This window comes from Chinchilla lanigera, unplaced genomic scaffold (assembly GCF_000276665.1).
Source record: "Chinchilla lanigera isolate Chin_1 unplaced genomic scaffold, ChiLan1.0 scaffold00076, whole genome shotgun sequence".
In the NCBI taxonomy this organism is placed as follows: domain Eukaryota; kingdom Metazoa; phylum Chordata; class Mammalia; order Rodentia; family Chinchillidae; genus Chinchilla; species Chinchilla lanigera.
Window position 1 is genome coordinate 1,304,103 of NW_004955477.1, and position 18,698 is coordinate 1,322,800.

The window sequence follows — 18,698 nt, forward strand, 5'->3', positions numbered from 1 at the left end:
ATCTCACCTTTTTTAGAAAAAGAAATTAGAAAGTCACAAGTGATCCAATAATGTAATTAGTTCCTAGGAATTTCTCTTACAGGTAACCATTACAAGACCCCCCCCTCCACACACATACAGCTGCTGCATTTCGATTTAAAATGTCCAAGAATCCATTGTTGCCAGATTTTCTATTTTGACCCTATCAATTCATTTGAATAATCAGCAAAATCATCAGTCTCCTTTCAGGCTCTAAACTGGATTTAAAAGATTGACGTTTCTTAAAACTCAAATCGAGTTGAGCTGCAACTGCATTCCCAGAGGGACCTGAATCATACACACACTGTATAATGAAATACACTTTTATTTTATTAGTGGGTAATTTATGCTCAGAATCTCAAAACACTAATAGAATTAAATAAACAACTGGGAGAGGGAACCAAATAAGTCACGAGATAAAATTATTTAGCTAAAGTTAGAATGGAAATAAGGCACTGCATTTAAAAATTTTCGACTTGGACATCAACTTGTTACAAGAGAAGAGACAGAACTGAATACAAACCGAATACAAGGCTCTTTTAGCAATAATGTAATCAGTGCAATAGGTAGAAGGGTTGTTGTGTGTATGTTTATTGTCAGGAATCAGAAGAGCATCCCATTCAGAACGTGTGAATGCATACAGATCCACAACTTTCTCCTGTTAATACACTTTCCAAGTTAAACACTTTAACCTCAACCTTTGCCTCCCACTTCCTACAAAATAAGGCTTTTTCTCTAAAAAGGCAGTTAAAAAAAGAGGTTATAGTATGAATTAAATTGAAAATTTCCAGTAAGACTTTGAGGTCCAAGAGCAATTCAGTCACTGTTCTATTCATTAAGAATTGTGTTTCTTTCATGGAGATAAAATCACTTCTCTAACGAAGCAACTTTCTTGATCTTTGTATTCCTGGAGGACTCGAGAGTGATAAAGTGTAACTGATGGAGGGTAAGATGGAAGGGGAGAAGTTTCTCACTATCATCTTAGGGTTCCATGATGAATGTATCTCTAAAAGAACTTGTTTGAATTTAACGCATTCCAGAATATTTGTTTCTCAGTCTGTACACCCTCCTGGACATGGAGTTCCTTCAGGGCAAAGACTAGTCTGACTAAGTGGATCTTCCTAGAACCTCTAATTAGGCCTGGCATCATGGATGCCCAATAAATGTGGAAAGATGGGGTGGAGAGACAAAGTATAATAGAAATAAGGACGAGTTTCTCTGAGATCAGCAGAATTTAACACAATGGGAAATGTGAGTCCCTCCTTCATAGGTCAAAACTGCAGGAAATTGAGAAAGAAATCAAGGCAAAATAATACAATTGAGTAGAGCAAATAATTCCTTTCCTACTTCAATTTTTGGTTTGTTTCACGAGCATATGTACGCCCAGAGAAGAAAAGAAAAAATTGAGCTTTGTAGGAGTATTGATCAAGATGGGCTTCTTGCGTGTGAGAGGCTGCGGGAAAGTGCCACGCGCAGAGCTGGAAGGCTTGTCTTTCCCGCCTACTATTTGGAGGACAAGTAGGGCGTAGGGTTAGGGTGGAAACTACACCTCCCATCGTGCAACGTGGGGGCGCGGGCAGGCGTGAGCGCAGCCTTGGCGAGATGCTTCTTGGGAGTTGGAGTTTCTGCTCCTCCAGTTTGAGCAGGCTGCCTCCATTCGGAGCGTGTTGCGACCACGTGATCGGAAAACCGCGGTTTCCCTTTGAGCCGGAACAGGATGACTGCCTTGACCGAGGCCGGCAACCGACAGGACCAATCGGCTGCCTAGAGTTAGCCGTTGGCGTTTGAAACCAACCAATGGCAGGCCTGTGCTGGAACTTCCTCTTCGCCTCCGTCTCCCAGAGGGAGAGTGTTCCGAGAGAACCGAGGAGGTGGCGGCGGGTGCTAGAGACTGAGACGTTTGCTTTTGTGGGGAGGCCAAGGTAGTGGGGCGAGGCGACGGGGCGCAGGGGAGACTCTCCTCAGACTTCCCGCTTCCGCAGCAGGCACAGCCGTGCGTGCGCGGGGCGGGGGTGGACTCGCTTTTATCGATTTTTCCTTTATTATTTCATGGGCCCGGGGCAGGGGAGGGATAGGACTGAGGGTGGACAGGTAGGCGGCGAGGGTGCGGAGGTGCGGAGAGGTGCGGAGAGGGTGCGGGGCTTGGGTCCCTTGGGCCGGGCGGGTTGGGGCGTGGCAGGGGACGGGAGGGGCTGGGCGAGTCTGGACCCTGGCGGGTTCAGGCTCTGCGCAGGCGCAGACTCCGCGCCCGCGTTCTCCCCACCTCTACCTGGTGAGGTCCCCAACCTACTCGCCGGGCAGCTTGCCCAGCCTTCCCTGACCTCCGCACTTTTGGGAACTCTCACCCGGCGCGTGTTCTGCAGATGACAGGTTCTAACGAGTTCAAGTTGAACCAGCCGCCCGAGGATGGCATCTCCTCTGTGAAGTTCAGCCCCAACACCTCCCAGTTCCTGCTGGTCTCCTCCTGGGACACGTCGGTGCGCCTTTACGATGTGCCAGCCAACTCCATGCGGCTCAAGTACCAGCACACTGGCGCGGTCCTGGACTGCGCGTTCTATGTAGGTGGCCTCAGTTATCGCGCCTGCCTTCTTACTGTATTACGATAGACCGTGTTAGTAGCACAGCACTGTTAGTATTGGCTAGAGGCTTCTGTAAGGGGAATTATTTGGGCGGCACCTTAGCTGTTGAATAGTGTACCTGCCTTGAACTAGGCATGGTTTTTGTGAATTCTGTGTGTGTTGGGATTGGACACATGCAAGCTCAGTTTGCTGTAGGTCGGGTTTATGGAGTAATCCTGTAACCTTTCTGGACATGTGATACTTGTATGTGAAATTTGCGGCAAGACTAATTTGGCTGCGTTATTTAAAAGGAGCGTTTAAAAGCAATGCGAATTTGCTCTCAGATACTGGAGTCATCAGGATAAAGCAGACCTCTTAAACTGCTGATTACTTTTGTGTGCTCTTTTGTGTTTTATGTAGGTGTGCTAAGCGAATATTATCCTGAGGATGAACTGAATAGTTGGCTGGAGAAATGGGAATTTTGAAATGTTATCTAAAGCTCTGTAAAACTTTATTTTATAGGATCCAACACATGCATGGAGTGGGGGATTAGATCATCAATTGAAAATGCATGATTTGAACACTGATCAAGGTAATATGATCACATTTTTACCAGTTTTTCTTCGCTGGTATATGAAGGCTATATTAAGGTATATTTGTTTGTGTAAGAAGAGTAAGTGCTGAATTACTTGATGACTAAGTTGAATAGATGCAAGTGAAAGTGTTGTGAACTTAGGATTCTTTTGTTAAATGGTAATCATTAGTTCATTGATCACAAAACATTTTTGCAGTAAAGCCCATTTTGATCACTGTCTTAAGTGTTTACATGAAGTAATAGTTATTTGATCTTTACCTTGTCCTTAGAAAACTGGATCTTGTAGTGGTTTGGCTTTCATTAAGATTTTCCAGCACAGTGCTAGTGTTTTAGGATTCTCTTTCAGAAATTAATTTAGTTTAAACTGAAGGAAAGTATGTTAAAAAAAAAGTCTAAAATAGCTAACCATGTTTATATCAGTCCTGCTTGTATATGTAGCAGTAGAATATGGGTCAGTTGCATTTGGAAGGAAGTGATTTCTAAGAATCTCAGATGTAAAATGATGTACTTGGGTTTTTATAGCATTGAGGCAGAGTAGAGATTGAAATGGGAACCCAAATACACAGAGGTCTCTGAATGTCGTTACATTAGACATAGGCATGCTTGAAAGAGATGGTAGAGCGTAGGGATATAACTATATAGAGAGGCCAGATTGGATAGCAAAAGGATGGATGGGAGGATGGTGCACTCTTCTAATCAGAAGAAGCTTTTGTATGAAAGTCACATTCTCATGTAACTTAATTGCTTGTGTTTGGTTTTGCCAGTATTTAGCCCTGTGTAATAAATTAGCCTGCAGGTTTAAGTCTTATATCTTTGAAAACTTGGTTAATGCAGACATAAGATTTTTTTCTTGTCTTTTTGAAACAGAGTCTTGCTATGCAGTTCAGGCTGGCCTTGAGCCCACTTTGTAGCCCAGGCTGGTCTCGAACTCGCAGTGGTCCTCCTGCCTCAGCCTCCCAAGCACTGGGATTTCAGGCATGTGCCACCACACCCAGCTTTGGAAGATTTTTTATTAGACTGATTTAAGAAAATTAGTTGCTTCTTCTCTGAAGTTCATTGCCACACCTCGAGGGATACAGTAGTACGTCGGTTCACAAATGCTTTTGTTTGTGAACAGTTTGGCAAAGTTTTGTTTTTGTTTGAAAACTCTGCATGGGGTGACAACATGACTACAGCCATCTTCTTTGCCTGAACATGAAAGTGGCCATTTCCCCCAGGCTTGTGGAATGAATGAAATTTGTGAACCGAGGTACCACTGTACTCTGCTTTTCAAATGATTTTTAAAAAGGTAATGTTCTTGATAATCAAGACCATATACTATTTATTCTTGTATCCTAGCAGGTTGTATCGATTTTGGCACATAGTAGACATTTAGTAGTTGAACGAATAAATGAAATATTGTGGAAGTTGAAATTGATAGGAAAGAAGTTATATACTGGAAATTTGACTTGCTATGAGAACCAAATGATGGTAATTTTTCATCCTCAGCTCTCATAATTGTGTAACCACATAAATAAATTTCTTGTAAGTGTTGGTTAAATGGAAAGGTAAGTGTTGTCAAGACCCAAAAGAGTAGAGTTTTCCACACATTTGTCTACTCAGCAGATTTTGTTTGAACACCAGACATGTATCAGACAGATCTTGTATAGATGAATGCAGAGGTATGAGCTGTGGTAAGAAGCCTAGAATCTCGAGGGGGTGATAATAGACCTGCCACCATTTAATGTGATGTGAAATTCAGGGTAGTGTTTATACATGCCATGCTAAAAAATCAAACTGTACTTTGTAGGGTGAACAGAGAGGAATGGATAACTTCTTGTAGTCATAGATTTTTCCGAATGCAGTTTCTTGGAGGTAGAGGAATCTTTGTTTAGTAGCAGGAGTAAAGCTTTTTTTCCTTTCCTTTTTTTTCTATAGAAAATCTTGTTGGAACCCATGATGCCCCTATTAGATGTGTTGAATACTGTCCAGAAGTCAATGTGATGGTTACTGGAAGTTGGGATCAGACAGTTAAATTATGGGATCCCAGAACTCCGTGTAATGCTGGGACCTTCTCTCAGCCTGAAAAGGTAGGATCTTAGTATTTATCAGAAGAATTATGGTCCATGGGGTCATTTATCTAGGTGTGTGTTTGGTGAATATGCTGTTTAATTTAGAGATTAAAGGTTGACTGTCTATTTTATAAACCTAGCTATGTAGAAATGCTTTAAAACAAAGGAAATTAACTTTGGGATTTGAGTCATCTTTTTTTCTGTCAGTTGTTACACTTGTACTAGAGAGTACCAGTATAAATGAACATGTTTGTATGTATTGTTAATGCTTTAAATCTTAGGACTGAGCAGTCACTCACTACCTTTTCAGAGAAGTCATTTAGCAAAAACATGTCAATTATCTTAAAATGGGTTTGAAGTGACCAGACAAGAAAATAAGATGGAGCATCACTCATTTTCATTTGTGACCCCAAGGTTTCATTTGAGTTGACTATGGTAAAATTGGGTTATTATTTCAGATTTAATGAGAAAGATGTCTTGTATTCCCTGGCATTTTCCTTGTGTGTGTTTGTGTATGATCACAAATATGATTGAAAAGACAGTAAATGTTTAAATTAAAAAATTTATTTCAGGGCAACCCATTCAGGTCCCCCTTCTGTCCCTCTCTTGGACAGAGTCTTTCTTTCCCTCAATCAATATATTCTGGTCTTAAAAAAAAAAAACTATTGCGGCCAGCTGTGATGGTACATGCCTGTAATCCCATTACTTGGGAGGCTGAGGCAGGAAGGTGGCTATGAGTTCAAGTGTTGAGACCAGTTTTTGCTGTGTAGGAAGTTAAAGGCCATCCTGACTACATAGAGAGACCCTGTCTCTAGAAGCCCACCCAAATTTAATATGGTGAAAAACACATTGACATTAATCCTCCTCAAAATATTTCCACGTTTGGAAACCTGTATCCATTGTTCTTGGCAAGGTGTCTTTCTGTGATTTTTTTTTTTTTTTTTAAGATCACTGTGGTTTTCAGTCACTCCTTTTGTGTATGAAGTTTGACTAAAAAAGTGAATATTTACATTAAAAAATGTATTACATTAAAAGCCGCATTACTATCAAAATAATCCCCCTCAAAATAGCTCCCCTTGCGTCAAACGTATTCCAGTCTTGCGTCTTTCTGAGGCAGTTCTGGAAGTCCTCTTTCATGAGTGTCTTTAGTTGTGCTATCATGGCTGCTTTGATGTCCTGAATTGATCAAAACATTCACTGTTCACAGTCATTTTGACTTTTGGAAAGAGCCAGAAGTTGCAGTGTTAGATGCCAGTTGAAAATAAGATGGATGAGAAGGTGTCATAATGTTTTTACAAGCTTGCTCTTCTATTGGATGGCACTCAGCAGCAGCAGCATTCGTTGTAGTTTTCATTATCCCACCTGAAGACAAAGAGAGAGCGAGCGCTTTCAGAATTGCTTCAGAAAGTGGCAAGAGCAGTGGGATAACTGTTTGAAGGCAGAGGGAGTATTTTGTGGGGCATTAATGGCAGTATCTTTTACTATAATAAATTCTTGTTTTTGTTTTTGTTTTTGTTTTTCTGGTACCGGAAATTGAACTCATGACCTTGTGCATGCCAGGCAGGTGCTGTGCCGCTGAGCTAAATCCCCAGCCCCTCACTATATATTTTGATAACACCTTGTATATAAGTTCTGAGAGATGGGAGTGTGAAGGTTATTAGTGAGTGGAACTTTTTAAAACTAAAACTTTTATTTTAGCCTTTTGATCTGTATTATGAAAGTATAATTTAGCATTCTTGTTGTAGCCTCATCAAACTCTTATCAGGTGTAGTTAATTTTAAAGATTGATTGTTTTAAGCAGTTTCAAGGTATCCTTCACTTGAGTCTGTTTCCTCAGTGTAAATATACTATTCAGTTCCTCTTAGCCATCATTATATACAGTAGTGCATCCAAAGAGCCATTATTTTTGTCATATCACAGTTGAATCTATTCCTGGCAAGACCTTTGTTCAGAATAAAATAATTGCATTGTTTCTAGTTTTGATTTATGGTTGTATGTAACATGTTAAGAACTGTGATAAATTGCTGACAGAATATCATATAATGGACAGCCACACTGAATCAAGCTGCTTATTGGTTCAGCAAGGTTCATTATGTCATTTTTTTTAATACTTTCTTTGATAAATGCATATACCTAGTCAGTAGCATGACAGTGGTTTCACTTGATTTACGATCAGTGGCGACAGAAAGCAGTATTAGAAGCTTGTATGTCACCTGTATAGTAAAGATTTAAGGTAAAGTTCTTGGTATGATTGTACCATTATAAATTGATTTTTTTCCACATTCTGTATTTTTTAAGTTTGGTACTTCATTCATCTTAGCCTAACTTCATTTTTCTAGAAATATTTTGCTTCCAAAATAAACTATGATAGATTTTACAGTATTTCTTATATTTAGATCTGCACACACTAAATCTGTTACTTTCAGTCTCTTAAGTTCTTATATTTCCTTTGGTCGTAGTAGTTGAATTTTAAGACTAGATTGTAGGGACTGCTTCTGTGGCACTGGTAACCTAACTTAAGTTTTTTTCCTGGTGGTTGGCAGTTAACATACTAGTAGTTATTAACCATATGGATTAGTGAATTACTTTGTGTAGAGAGATGTCTTACCATAGCATGGTGCCTCTTTACTTTCTTTTTCATGTGGTGCTGGGGATCAAAGCCAATGCTTCACTCATGCTAGGCAAGTGCTGTAGCACCGAGCTACTTCCCCAGCCCCCACTGCACTTTTTATAGTAATTCTTCAGGGTTGAAAATATTGTTAGATTAGAATTGCTTATTAATTGAAAATGACCAATTATGGATTTCAGCTATAGGTTTTCTTTTTAAATGACATGTTAAGTGTTCAAGGAAATTGTTTTTTTTTGTTGTTTGTGTATTTCCTTTTTTATGAAGTTGGTACCTCAGGTCTACAAATAGCATTATACTTGCAGATAAACTAGGTGTTTTGCTTGCAGGAAATTCTAAGATGTATTACAAAAAATTTTTGTGGAAATTTCAATGTTGCACAAAAAGCATTACAAGGAAAAATAATAGACACTTTTAGGGGGTACAGTGCTTTTTAAAATTTTCCCTAAAGGTGAACTTTTGTCTTGAATGTTTTAGTATGATATAAGAGTGAGAGAATTAGCTTTACCATAGGGTAGAATACTACTCTTGTCTTTAAATTTTGAATTTGTGTACCACCAAAAGCAGTTAAACAGCTAGGTAATGATTGTTCCCTCATTTTTCCTGAGAGGGCTTATTCAGTCTAAGATCAGGGAAAAAGTCAAGCTTTTTAGAGTTGCAAAATGAAATCTTCCAAAAGGCAGTCATAGAAAAATAACTTTAAAAATGATTGTTTTATGAAAAGCAGTTTACTGAAAGGGTTCTTGAATTTTATGGCTTTGTCTTTTTTTCGAAGTTTTTTTTTTTCACTTTTATATTGTCTCTAAATGAAACAAGCAGGTTGGGGAAAACTGGTTATTTTAGTTAAGTTTTCAATACAGAAAACAAAAGCACCAGAAAAAATTAGGTTTTCAAAAGCACTCCTATAGCATTAGAATGTACTTTTGTAGGACATGTGGTGAAGTATTAAGAATCTCCTGCGTTTGCTCTTTTTTTGTGTGAATTGCTTGGTTTGAATAACTGCAGTGTCTTAAAATGCGTACATGTGTTTGGGAACCTGATCATGCTAACTTTTTAAAGGTGTTATAATTAGATGGACTTTATTTGGGCGGGAAATGCCATTTGCATAAGTAGATGGTTTTTAGCATGTTCTGATCTCTCCTAAAAGGTGTACACACTCTCAGTGTCTGGAGACCGGTTGATTGTGGGCACAGCAGGCCGTAGAGTGTTAGTGTGGGACTTACGGAACATGGGCTATGTGCAGCAGCGCAGGGAATCCAGCCTGAAATACCAGACTCGCTGCATACGAGCGTTTCCCAACAAGCAGGTACTGATCTAGCCTTCCTTTCCTTTTCTGGAAGTTGAAAATAATACGATCGTGTGTAATGATTTGGCCACTGCCTTTAAAGTTTTTGTTCTGAGTAGAGACTTCGAATTTGCTGTTGAATATGTTTTCATTTAGTATTTTGGTAACTTTTGTTAAAAGATAATAGATTAGCCCGTGTTTTAGAAAAGAGCTTCATGTTCAGAGAAATTAAGTCGCCTTCAGAGGATCACTCAGTGGATTAAAGTCTTGATTTGTTGATCCTAGTCCAGGATGCTTGTTAGGTTTATAGTTATCAAAGACTTTGGCAGATATTTCAGTTTACAAACCAGTAAATTAAAACTTAAGTCTGGAAATTTAGTCTTATAGAATTTGCTGTTCTCTTTTTGCCTTTTTATAATCCTGATAATAAGAGTTATTTTCTCTATCTGATAATAAAGCTTTGATTTAAAAAAAAGCAGACTCCATTGAGGTTAGTAAAGTGCAGTGCTCCTCATCTAATGAGTAACTCTTGGTGTACAGGGTGGGTCTCCTTCCATCTTCATTAAAAGAGATTAGTAAATTTATTAGTGCACTGCCTCCTGTTCTTAATCCTTAAAAGTTGTAAGGGAGAGTTACTGTTATGTTCAGCTGCAATAGGAATATTCTAAGAGGAAAAATCATTCAAAACAGCATGTATGTGTTAAGTCATGGCTGCCCTTTAGTGACTGTGGGATTTGAAACGTTTTCTGTTGGCTCCTTATCTCAAATGATGATCACAGTTTTTTTAGCAATTCGTAAATTTCTATCGATAGGAATTGTAGTTATGTGAAATTAAAGATATTTAAATACAGTATGTGATTAAAATATGCTTGCAGTATAAAAATTATGTTTATATCTAAACATTTCTGTAGGACTGTCTCTCCTTCACAGTGGAAGTTTAAAATAGGGTTTTACCTAATTTTTTTTCTAAGAGCAGTTTTTAGGAAATAACTTGCATATGTTGAAGGATTAAAAAAAGAAGATGTAAAACATAGATTTCATATTCAGCAAATTGTTACTTTTTTTTAAATCATGTTGTCACTTAAAGGCAAGAAAAAAGGTTTGAAACCGGAAACCACTTTTGATCATTCCCAAAAGTCTGTGTTATGTGCAGACCTAGCTAGTTGTAGTAAATGTGAGAGGCAGAACGACTGAGATGGAAGATTGGTGTTCAGCTCAATTTGGATTATTGATGCTCCTGGCGAAGGAAACGGTTCTTACAGTTGTTAGAGATGAAGAGGCCTAGAACACAGAATAATACATTTTAACAGAGGGAAGAAATTTGAGTCCTTTTCTGGACAGGAAATGAATAAATGATACTAAAACGCTTAAAAATTCGTGTTCAGGTGTGATAAAATAAGTAGACATTTTTTATTGAAATGTTTAAAGCACTGGTACCAGCAAGAGGTGGTAGATTTATGTCTCATAAACAGGTATTCATACTTGTAACTAAATTCTTAGAGTTGTCATAGTTCTGTTAGTACAGCTTAAACACTTTGTTAAAATGTGGCTGTAATTCTTTTTATTTCTGAAATAATCATATTTATTTAGTGTGGATTGAATTTGGGAACCAGTGCCTTGTTTTTGGAAGCTGGATTTCACCATTTTTGTCCTCTGGTTCCCTCTCGACAGGGTTATGTATTAAGCTCTATTGAAGGCCGAGTGGCAGTTGAATACTTGGACCCCAGCCCTGAGGTGCAGAAGAAGAAGTATGCCTTCAAATGTCACAGACTAAAAGAAAATAATATTGAGCAGATTTACCCAGTCAATGCCATTTCCTTTCATAACATCCACAATACATTTGCCACAGGTACAGTATGCCCTGCTAACCCATATCTAATTATTAAGACTAGAGAATTGTAAAAATTATTTGAATGCCATAGGTGCTTAGGCAGAATTATTTTAAAAATTTATGCTTTTTTTTTAAATAGGGAAAACATACTTCTTGGGGAAAATGTAAGTTATGTGACCTTAGAAATTAGCTGTTATGATAATAGTTATTTTTGAATCTGATACTAAGAACCATTTGAACTGTTCTGAAATTACTGCAGGTGGTTCTGACGGATTTGTAAACATTTGGGATCCATTTAACAAAAAGCGACTGTGCCAGTTTCATCGGTACCCCACCAGCATCGCATCACTTGCCTTCAGCAATGATGGGACTACGCTTGCAATAGCATCATCATATATGTATGAAATGGATGACACGGAGCATCCGGAAGATGGTATCTTCATTCGCCAAGTGACAGATGCAGAAACAAAACCCAAGTGAGTATGCTTCACCTGTATTTGAGCCTTTTCTTGCATTCAACCCAGGATTTATTAATTTTTCTAAATTCATGAATAGCATTGTTGATGCCTGCTCGATATTACAGCTGACTGTAGGTTTGGAGTTGATTTTATCTTGTTCTCCCAAGCTTTCAATATCCGTAGGTTGATAGACGTCTGATGGATAAAATTGTGCCTAGTTGTTTTGTAGAGAAGAATGTCAAACTCTCATTCTTCTTGAATAGGCTCTATTATTTGAAATCTGGAGTTATTACTAGCTCATTGCTTCAAAATTAAGTTGAGAATTCAAGAATAATTTATTTTAGTAAATTCTATTTAAGATATTTAAGAATTTGAACTGCACAAAAATCTTTCCTCTCTACAGAGGTTGTTTCTGTAATATTTATACAAAAGGTGAATGACCTTCAGGTCATACTGGGAACCTAGAATGATATGGCCTCGTCTAGAATAGTGAATTTCCTTAGTTTTGAAATTTTCATAGATGTCTTTGGCTCTTGGTTGTAACTGTTGACTGAGAGGAACCATTTACATTTTTCAGTACCGACAGAACAAGGCTTTCTGCTTAATTACCTCTACCAGGCTTCTGGGAAGACTGATACTGAGGCACATTTTATACTGTAAAATGTCTTCCCTTAAGTGTCTCTGTTCCCTGTCTCCCATCCAGGCTCTTGAAGGAAGTCCTCAATAAATATTTGTGGAATTACTGAATGTTTTGAGGACTTCTGTATTTCCTTGAATTAAAATGGTATCATACCCGTGCTAAATTGATGGAGGCCCTGCAAGGGGGCAGAGTATTAAATATTCAGTATCATACATGCTTGTACAGGGTTTTCTTTAGAAAGGTCTTAGCATGTGAAGCCTATTGAATAAAAGGCTGTTTGCATTTAATCTGTCACTTTTATATCTCTTGTCCTGGCTGGCCATTTTGATCTCATGCTGTTCTTTTTTTCTTTTGAACTTGTAGGTCACCATGTACTTGACAAGATTTCATTTACTTAAGTGCCATGTTGATGATATTAAAACAATTCGTACTCCCCAATGGTGGATTTATTACTATTAACAAAGAAACCAGGGAAAATTCTAATCTTAATATTATAAGAACTTGAAAATATTGGAAAAGAGGTTTTCATTGATTTTTTTTTTAAAAAATAAACACTTAAGTGCATGACATGGTTTGATGATTTGCTGCATTAAAGGTATTTGGGCAAACAAAATTAGAAGGCAGTGACTACTTTTGAGAGTCAGTTTTGACCTTGCTGATTTTTGTTTCCGCTGTGGAAATAAATGTTTGTAAATAAATAGAGGTAATAAAAATCCCTTTGCATTCTTTCTGGACCTTAAATGGTAGAGGAAAAGGCTCTTGAGCCATTTATTTCTTTTGCTGGTTATAGTTGCCAATTCTAAAGCTGCTTCAGACTGCCTCATGAGGAGGTTAATCTACAATTAAACAATATTTCCTCTTGGCCGTCCATTATTTTCTGAAGCAGATGGTTCATCATTTCCTGGGCTGTTAAACAAAGCGAGGTTAAGGTTAGACTCTTGGGAATCAGCTAGTTTCAATCTTATTAGGGTGCAGAAGGAAAACTAATAAGAAAACCTTCTAACATCATTTTGTGACTGTAAACAATTATTTATTAGCAAACAATTGATCCCAGAAGGGCAAATTGTTTGAGTCAGTAATTAGCTGAGAAAAGACAGAGCATATCTGTGTATTTGGAAAAATAATTGTAACGTAATTGCAGTACATTTAGACAGGCATCTATTTGGACCTGTTTCTATCTCTAAATGAATTTTTGGAAACATTAATGAGGTTTACATATTTCTCTGACATTTATATAGTTCTCATGTCCATTTCAGTTGTCCAGCCGCTGGTGATTAAGGTTAAAAAGAAAAAAATTATAGTGAGAATGAGATTCATTTCAGTATAATGCCTTAAAGCAGAATGTGAACTTAGCTTGGCCTAGTCAAAATAATTCCACATAGTATTTTTGTTGTCATGTTTTATTTTTAATTTATATTGTTTGCAAGTATATGTCTCTGAATAGGACTTAGATATTTACTGAAATTTATTTTATCCATGGTATATTTTTTAAAAACTCTTTTGATACAGAGGAGAATTTTGTGTTTATTTTTTAAAGTATTTCAGTGAAAAATCAGTGTAAGTCTGAACACATCTTTTGAAATGTATTTTCTTCATTGCAGGTCCACCTAATCGTCTCGTGAAAGTGGTTTCTCTATGGAAAGCTTTGTTTGCTTCCTACAAGTACATGCTTGTCCCCTAAGGGATGTATTCTAGTTATTATGGGCCTGTTGTTTAGTATGTGAATTTTTCTGTTTTCTGTCTTATAAGAAATTTGTCTTTGTATTTTTAATACCTTGCTTAGGGTGAGAAGTCTTTATGTCCGTGTGCAGTAGTCTGAAGGATTTCCCCACCTCCTCCCAAGCAAGCCCAGTTGCTGTTTCTGAGCAGTTGGGCTCTTTTTGTAGCATAATCTAGACGTTTTTTTCCCTGCTGCCTAATAAATCAGAAATTCAGAAACCTTAAATATTGGATGTTTTTAAGTATTGGTAATTAATGTAATTTATTCATAAAATGGCTTCTGTAAAACAAAACTTTTCATCATGGGTGTGTGGAGGATGACATTTTACTTATAAAGTCTACTCTGTCTCATTTAATTAAGTCTGCTCTGATATATGTTGGGGATTCAGTCTGGATAAAGTGAGATGCTGGCGTTCAGCCATTTCCCATGTGCCCCCTTGGTGGATCAGCAGAGCTCTACAGCCAAACTGTACAGCCTCCGTCAGGACAGGCCCAGAGTGTGGCGGCCTTGGGGTACCTTTTACCTTTTGGCATGATGCTCTCCTAGTGGTGCCAGTGCCATGGAGCACACATAAGCTCATGCATCTCTGTGCTGATGAAATCATTGTCCACATGCAGAGAGCCAAATGACAGGCTGTTCTGGACTTATCCATCAAGTGCTAAATCAGAATGAAGCCCTTGGGATGGTAAATAATGAAATGACCAGGGACTAACTGATGGTATTGGTTCTTTAGTGTGATTCTATGCTTTTAAATGTCACAACCACCTTGTTGAGGACACAGTTTAAATTTAAAAGCATTGTATAACTGAACTAATTAATACAGTATTGTTAAAAGTGACCAAATTAAAGCCATGTTGTGGACCTTTTTTTAGTGTGGGAGAGCTTTTTGGGGGTTCCATCTGGGTGGCCTCTGGACTTCTTTTTTTTTGGTACCGGGAATCAAACTCAGGACCTTGTGCGTGCCAGGCAGGCGCTTACGCCGCTGAGCTATATCCCTGGCCCTGGTTGTCTTGAAAGCAGATGCACCTCCCTGTCTCCCCTGTGTACTTATTTATGATCATATAGCTACCTTGGCATTTTCATTTATTCATATTCTTTGTCTTTTCTCTTTTGCTTTTTGTTTTTCTTTCTACTACTATTTCTTTCCTAGCTACCTTTCTCCCTAGTTCCCCAGATGTGGTTACCTTGGCATTTTCATTGGTTTTCTTTATTCATACTCTTTTAAGTCTCACTTCTGTTTAATTTTCTTTCCTTCCTACTGCTACAGTTCTCACAGCCTTCGCAGTGAATGCTGCAGCCTCCAGCCCAAGCCCTCTGTCTTATAGAGGAGTGATTTTCCAACATGTTATCTTTGACCCATGTAGGAAATAAATTTTGAACTACAGTCCAGAACACAAGTCAATATACTATGTATGACAAATATAAATAAATGTTTCATAAAACATTGTTTGCCCTTCTTGTATGTGCTGTGTCTGGTGTGTGAGTGTTTCTTTTAAATGCCAGTTATAGTGCTCTGAACTGATTTTTGCAACACATGTATTGCCACCTGTAATTTGCAACAGTTGCTCAGGATTTTTGGAAGATTTCTTCAATTGATTGCAGTGCTGGGTGTTGAACTCAGGGTATCACACATGCTAGGCAACACTCTCATAAACTACATCTCTAGATCTTATTTTTTTTTTGAAACTAAGTTGCCCGGGCAGGCTTCAAATTGTGATCCTCCTGCTTCAGCCTCTCAAGTAGCAAAGAGGCATCTTTTTAGATTACTTTTTTAGGTTTTAATTTGAGTCTTGCCTGGTCCTGTTGAGGGCCCACTTTTCCATGAAGCACTCCATCTGTTACTGTATGTAGCTAATTTTTTAAAGAACTCTTTATCCTCCTCTGTTACTTCTTCATTTCATGGTAGCCCTTCAGTAATTTCCTTAGAAGGCGTACTTCTTCCAGAGCCTTTAGATCATTGGGAATGGACTACTGATAGTAAATGTTCTCAGAGTAGGAACAGACCTTTGCTGGGGAATTCTGAGTACATGAGATGGGAATGTTACAGTGGCAACAATATCTGGTTTTGAGTTTCACTGTGTAGAAACTTAAAAAATATATTAGCAGATCAACCTTTCTTCTGGGGCAATCCAGGCTTTGTTACAAGGATTGAGGCCAAACTACCCATTTGGTCTTGGCATTCAGGCGCTTCATTGTTTTGTCTTTGTTAAACTAGTGTTTCCTAAGTCATTTTCATTTTCAGTGAAGAAAGGAATCTGGTCATGTAAGACTAGTCCTCTCACCTGAGGGACTTCATGCCTATTAGCTTACTGAGAGCTTGGAGAATTCCAGCACTAAAAAAGCCCTTACAAATTTGTTAACTTAGTGCATCCCAAATTCCCTTGCTCCAGGTCTGCTCTCTGTTCCTGTTGTACTATACTTCCCATCATTTTGCCTTTTTCATTTCCAGAAAGGACTGGGGTTCTGGTGTCCTGAGAGGCTGTTTCTCTATGGTTCAGAGGCTGCTGTTGGTCCTCAAGCGTCAGTCTGCTTAGGCTTTTCCCTCTTTCTGAATTGCTTCAGGCTTTAATTTGAATCTTGCAGTTTCCTGCACAAAGTCCCGTTTTCCATGAAGCACTTCATCCTTGTTGCAGCTCACAAATACATACGCCCTTTCTCAACAGAGCTATGAAGTGCCTCCTGCTTCTGTGCCTTTTGGCAGTACTCTGCTGCTTGGCACTTTGACATTTTTGTATGTGCACATCTTACTCCCTTATTTATATCAGGAACAGGTACAACATCTTTTTGTATACTCTGACGTGAATATTGGAATTGGACTACTGTAATATTGCTGAGTGACATAGTCTTTGCTTTTTTTGAAACAGAGTCTCACTCTGTAGTTCAGGCTGACCTTGACTTCACTATGTAGCCCAGGCTAGCTTCAACTCCTGCCAGTCCTCCTGCCTCAGCCTCCTAAGTGCTAGGATTACAGGTGTGAGCCACCACACCTGGTGACATAGTCTCTTTCTAAAATTAATTTGCAATGTCATTTGGCACGCAGACACTTCAGTGTACTAGATGTAACCTTTGGCCTTGTTCATATGTTAACTCATTACAGAATTGATACTTACTGTAGCAAAATTTAGATAAAACACCAGAAATGAATTATGTTATAATCCTATTATAAGGAATAAACTTTCCAGCTTCACTCAAGTAAAATTGACAAGTTCTGTACATATTTATATAATACATGTATATATATGCATGTATATCCATGTATGTGCATATGTTTAGTAAAATATGCAGATATTCTTAAGTTTACCTAAAATTAGATATTGTGATGTTTTGGTGTATGTGTACATCATGAAAGATTACCAGCAGCAAGTGAGTTAACATACCTATCACTATATAGTTACCCTTCTTGTTTGTATGGTGAGAAAACTTAAGATATACTTAGTAAATTTCAGGCTCATAGTACGTTATTGACTATAGTCACCATGTTGTACATTAGGTCTTCAGAATTTACTCATTTTATACGAGATACCTACTTTTTAACATTGTATATCTATCCTTCAAGATTTTCTGAACTATTTCTCCATAAATAAAAGCTTTGTTCACCACATGAAAACATCTGGGTGGAAAAATATGAAGATTTTTTTGAGTTGATGTATGTAACTTATAGTAGAAACCATATGGCCGCCTGACATTTGCTTTGGAGGAGTATTTGGGGTGTAAGTGAAGTAATGGGTGCCAGGTCACACCTTAGAACATCTGAAGCCTGGATTCTATGACCATGACCAAGAGGTGTCTGACCGTGGGCTTACCATTATGTGGACAGAAAGTGGTGACTTCATATTTTGCACCATAAGCGATACGTAGACGGTTACTCCAGATGGCTGATGAAAGTTTTTTAAGTCAGCTGCTTCTTACATGGGCTCTTGCAGTATTGGCTGTTCCAGAGTGAAGGGCTGCAGGTGACTATGTATTTATTTATTGCCAAGATGGTCCTTAATAAGACGGACCAGTTAGTACTGTACCTAAGATTTTATACAATTTGGATTATATAAGTATACTGTTTGATATACTTAATATAGCATGAAAATTTGGTCATAATTTATTTTTTGTCTAATGGCCACCTAGTTATACTCTGACATGTGAGTATTGGAATTTAGAAATGAGTTCTCACATTGGGTTTTGAATCTTGGGCACAGTGTGTGGCTAATTGACAGGTATACAGAAAATTGGAGCATAGTGCAACAGATGCTTATATACCATAATGTGGCTACATTTTGTTTTGAAGAACTTGGCCAATGTTTGGTCCTTATAGCCACCACCCTGTAGGATAAGGTTGGTGGTTGCTCTTATATCTGAAGTCACCTAACTGGTTAATGCAGGCACTGCCACTAGCTAGGCACTAGGACAAGCAGTCTGGACATGAAGCTTTCTGAGAACCTTCTATAACCAAAGAGGACCATGCCTAGCACCATGTCACATCTTCAGTCCTCAACCACTTAGCCTATCTTCCAGAATAATGCTTCCAGAATTACTTAGTTTGTTGAGTTAGGTGGGCAGTGTGATGTGGCATTGTGAATCTTAGAGTTGAACCTTTGAATCTGGCTTTGAATCTTGACTTTACTGCTTTATTCTTTGTACCAGTAGCTAAATTAATTTGAGTCTTAGTTTCCTTATTTTACTTTCCTCATGAAGATAATAGCTAGCCTATGGAGTTAGGGACAAAGTATGAAAATATTTTCAGGATGAACCAGGCATCAGTCTGTTCTCATAACACACTGTAGAAATGATTCCTGAAAGTATAGTCTGTTCTCTGGATGTAAAATACTCAATTCATCAGTCTCAGATGATAATGAACAGCTTTTTGTTTTATATTTTTTTCTTTTTAATAAATTAATGTGGTTCTCAGATAACTTTGATTCCTA

At 38.1% G+C, this 18,698-nt stretch overlaps 1 protein-coding gene across 2 annotated transcripts; it reads left to right on the forward strand.

Moving 5' to 3' along the window:
* Window positions 1-1,834: 1,834 nt before the first annotated feature.
* Window positions 1,835-15,228, forward strand: Bub3 (BUB3 mitotic checkpoint protein). 2 transcript variants are annotated; one of them, XM_005401960.2, is made up of 8 exons: window positions 1,835-1,940; window positions 2,382-2,576; window positions 3,099-3,168; window positions 5,089-5,240; window positions 8,996-9,154; window positions 10,805-10,982; window positions 11,224-11,440; window positions 12,426-15,228. In XM_005401960.2, the coding sequence occupies exons 2-8, from the start codon at window positions 2,382-2,384 to the stop codon at window positions 12,439-12,441; spliced, it is 987 nt and encodes a 328-aa protein (XP_005402017.1). In that variant the 5' UTR covers window positions 1,835-1,940; the 3' UTR covers window positions 12,442-15,228. The 2 variants fall into 2 exon arrangements, with proteins under 2 accessions (XP_005402017.1, XP_005402018.1); XM_005401961.2 differs by having other exon boundaries at window positions 13,664-15,228.
* The last annotated feature ends 3,470 nt before the right edge of the window (window positions 15,229-18,698 follow it).